The sequence below is a fragment of the Myotis brandtii genome, unplaced genomic scaffold (assembly GCF_000412655.1).
Source record: "Myotis brandtii unplaced genomic scaffold, ASM41265v1 scaffold329, whole genome shotgun sequence".
Lineage (NCBI taxonomy): Eukaryota > Metazoa > Chordata > Mammalia > Chiroptera > Vespertilionidae > Myotis > Myotis brandtii.
This window is the reverse complement of record NW_005362676.1, coordinates 1,034,089-1,038,293: the sequence shown is the minus strand read 5'-3', so window position 1 is coordinate 1,038,293 and position 4,205 is coordinate 1,034,089. Positions and strand designations below refer to the sequence as shown.

The window sequence follows — 4,205 nt, the reverse complement described above, 5'->3', positions numbered from 1 at the left end:
GATTCATCAATCTGTTCCATGTTTCCATGCTTGTATGTTGAGCGTCTGCCCCCTGGTGGTCAGTGCACATCATAGCTACTGGTTGAATGGTCAGATGGTTGCTTAGGCTTTTATATATATAGCTATAACTCAGCTATTCCTCTGTGATCCATGCTATTGCTTTAAAAAAAAGAGAGAGAGAAGATTTTAGAAAATTTTTTGAATATTTTTTGCTTTCTTATGACAAAAGTAATTCTCTGAACATGAGACTTGGTCCTGGCCAGTGTGGCTCAGTTGGTTGGGGATTGTCCTGTGCACCAGAGGGTCACTGGTTTGATTCCCGGTCAGGGCAGATGCCTGGGTTGTGGGCTCGATCCCCAGAATGGGGTATGCAGGAGGCAGCCGATCCATGTTGCCCTCTCACATCGATGTTTCGCTCGCATCAGTGTTTCTCTCCCTACCTCTCTCTCTGAAGGTGGGTAAACAGTTCTTTAGAAAAAAAAGAAAAAAGAAAAAAAAAAAGGTTGCCTTGTCCTTAGATGATTGACGTAAGCCTAAAAAGTTACAACTTCCTTTCTTGGGTAGATGTTCATCAACAACGAATGGCACGAGTCCACGAGCGGGAAAAAGTTCGCCACCTACAACCCTTCAACGCTGGAACAAATCTGCGAGGTGGAGGAAGGAGATAAGGTGGGTGTGCCCCACGCAACCCCAGGTAACTCAGTTCCGGAGGCGGAAGGATGAGGAGGGGGGTCGGCTCAGGTGTGAGATGGGACTGGTCCCCTCTCGGGGAGGACCTGGGTTCGCTGCTTCTCGGACGCAGGGCCCAGAATGGGGTCAGTTAGGGACCGGGGGCCGCAGATGGACGTTTCCCCATCTGGGAAGATGACTGTATCCTCGTCACGTGGCCAGAGGGAAGGTTTTTATCCATGATTCCAACCTGCAGGCATTAAGGGATCTTTCCCGAGAGCATTGCCGGCTGGTGTGTCTCACCAAAGGCAGCATTCTGCCGGGAGACACTTAAAAAAAAAAAAAAAGAAAACTTGAAGGAGAAAGACTTGCTAACCAAGTCGCTCAGCCGTAATAATGTCACGGAATTGCCAGATTTCTTTTCTACGAGGAACTCATGTGATCATGTAACATATTATAATTAGCTCCTTATGATAATACTAGTGACCCAGTGCACTGATTCGTGCACATCGAAAGGAAATTTATTAGAAGGTGGCCAGCGGGGCAGGACTGGGTGAGAGAGAAGGGCCAGACACGCTTTGGAGCCAACCTCCCGTGGTCCCTCCCCTGCCAGCCGCACCTGGGGCATCACCATGGCTAGATGGGCGTCTGTGGAGTGAGCAGGATCCCTCTGGCAGGTGGGCCGAAACCAGATCTCCGACATCCCCCAAGGGGTCCCGGAGTGCGAGAGGGCACTCTGCAAAGGTGCAAGCATTCAGTCGCACATCCTTACCTTTGCCATGGAGGTGGGAGAGGCAACCACTGCTGCTGCGCTCACCAGGCATGAACCCAGCTACTGGGCTTCTTGGCTGAGTGGTGTTCCCCCTGTGGGAGCATACTGACCACCAGGGGGCAGCACCACAAGGGGGCAGCTCCTGCGATGAGCATCTGCCCCCTGGTGGTCGGTGCGCGTCATAGCTACCAGTTGGACCGACATTTAGCTTTTTATATATATAGTGTTTTTTTAAGGTTATTGTTTAAAAAAAAAAAAAGGAAAGAGAAAGACCGAAGGTGTAAAAAAGAAAATTGTCCCTTGAAAGCCCCAGCCACCCCCTCCCTCGTCTGTCACATGCGGGGAGCAGGTCTCTGCTGCTCTCCATCCCGAACTGTAGTGTCTTCGCGAGCTGACACGCTCTCTCTTGTTTTGGCCACTCAGCCCGACGTGGACAAGGCCGTGGAGGCCGCACACGCCGCCTTCCAGAGGGAGGGCGGGGGAGAGACCGAGGGAGAGAAACATTGATGTGAGAGAGACACGTGGACTGGTTGCCTCCCGCATGCGCCCCGACGGGGGACGGGGCACGAACTCACAACCCCGGTACGTGCCCTTGACCGGGAATCGAACCCGAGACCCTTCCGTCTGTGGGCCGACGCTCTAACCATTGGCCAGGGTGCAAATTCAGGTGTGTGTGTGTTTTAAATATATTTTTATTGATTTCAGAGAGGAAGGGAGAGGGAGAGAGAGAGAAACATCCAAGATGAGAGAGAACCATGGATTGGCTGCCTCCTGCACGCCCCCTACTGGGGATCGAGGGTACAACCCGGGCATGTGCCCTGACCGGGAATCGAACCGTAACCTCCTGGTTCACAGGTCGACGCTCAACCACTGAGCCACGCCGGCTGGGCGGTTCTTTCCTTTCCTGATCTGGTGAAGGAATGAGCAGTCCATCCCTCACGCAGCCAGGACACTGCAATTGCTCCTGGGTGGAGGAACACTGGGGTGCATCGCCTGGGGACCTGAGCTCTCCTCCCTCCCTCCCTCCCTGGCCCTCGTGCTTGCCCCGAATCCAAGCGAGGGCAGCTCCCTCCCGGGTCAGCGTGGCTCTTCCTGCAAAGACAGCCAGTCTCCGGGCTCAGCTGCCAAACTGGCTTTTTCAAACACAGTTCTGTTTCCCCCGTGGCGGGCGGTAAGCTCACCCGTCTGCAATGTGTGTGCGGACTCGGAGTCCCGGGCACCCCTCCCCGTCCTGTCCTCAGTGTCAGTGTCATCGTGGGGAGCGGGGACCGCAGGGCCACGTCCCCTCCTCCCCCGAGGACCTTCCCCTCCCCCTATTGTCTGCCAGTCACCGCTGCCATCGGGACCGCGGTGCCCACGGGATAGTAAGAGCCCGAGCTTGGCCACATCATGAAAGCGACACGACCGTGATTGGCACATTCGGTTTTTATGTCTTTGTTGTTGCTGTTGTTGTTAATCCTTCCCCCGAGGATATTTCTTTTTTCCATGGATCTTTAGAGAGAGTGGCAGGGAGGGCGGGGGAGAGACCGAGGGAGAGAAACATTGATGTGAGAGAGACACGTGGACTGGTTGCCTCCCGCATGCACCCCGACGGGGGACGGGGCACGAACTCACAACCCCGGTACGTGCCCTTGACCGGGAATCGAACCCGAGACCCTTCCGTCTGTGGGCCGACGCTCTAACCATTGGCCAGGGTGCAAATTCAGGTGTGTGTGTGTGTGTGTGTGTTTTAAATATATTTTTATTGATTTCAGAGAGGAAGGGAGAGGGAGAGAGAGAGAAGCATCCATGATGAGAGAGAGTCATGGATGGGCCGCCTCCTGCACGCCCCACACTGGGGATGGAGCCCACAACCCGGGCCTGTGCCCTGACCGGGAATGGAACCGTGACCTCCTGATACCTAGGTCGACGCTCAACCACTGAGCCACACCGGCCTCTCTTCCTTTATAAATCATCATCCTCTCGCTCAGCGACTCTAAAAGGAGAATGCAGCCCTGGGCTATGGGTCGGGGCGGCCACTTCCTGCAGAGTTGGATGTCGGGCAGTTGCAGCCCTGGGCTCAACTGGGGCTGCTTGTCTGAGGGACAAAGGGCGCCTCTGAGACCCCGGCTGGAAATAGAAAAGAATCCCCGCCATTGAGGAGCCGCCACCCCCCCCAATGGCCTCCCTCAGCACCGAGGGCCAGGGCGAGCCCGCTCCCTTCCACGGAGCATCCGGCCTTGCCGCCCAGGGAGGGGCCGTTGTGTCTTTGTGCTGGTGGCCCGGCCCTTCTGGGCTCCGTCCCTCGCTCTTTCCACTACACGCTGGTCGGTCAGCTGGGCCACGAAGGAGGAAACTGTGTCCTCCCTCTCTCTCTCTCTCTCTCTCTCTTTTTAATATTTTCCCATTGATTTTTAGAGAGAGGGAAAGACAGAGAGAAGCATCAATGAGAGAGAGACAAACTGATTGGTTGCCTTCTGCATGTGCCCCTCTAAAATAAATAAAAACATTTTTTTAAATATATTTTTAAGAGAGGAAAGGAGAGAGAGAGAGAGAGAGAGAAGCATCAATGATGAGAGAGAATCATGGATCAGCTGCCTTCTGCACGCCTCCTACTGGGGATGGAGCCCGCAACCCGGGCATGTGCTCTGATTGGGAATCAAACCGCGACCTCCTGGTTTCTAGGTTGATGCTCAACCACCAAGCCTTGCTGGTCAGGCAATAAAAACATATATATATATATTTTTTAATATATTTTATTGATTTTTTACAGAGAGGAAGGGAG

The 4,205-nt window shown here is 54.0% G+C and overlaps 1 protein-coding gene across 1 annotated transcript in view; it reads left to right on the top strand.

The window, feature by feature from the left end:
* Positions 1-564: 564 nt before the first annotated feature.
* The window catches only part of ALDH1A3 (aldehyde dehydrogenase 1 family, member A3), a 15,970-nt gene continuing 12,329 nt past the window's right edge, over positions 565-4,205 (top strand). The window contains exons 1-3 of the mRNA XM_005871083.2: positions 565-669; positions 1,865-1,913; positions 4,066-4,111. Coding sequence (XP_005871145.1) covers positions 565-669; positions 1,865-1,913; positions 4,066-4,111 — 200 coding nt within the window. The remainder of the gene's footprint in view (positions 670-1,864; positions 1,914-4,065; positions 4,112-4,205) is intronic.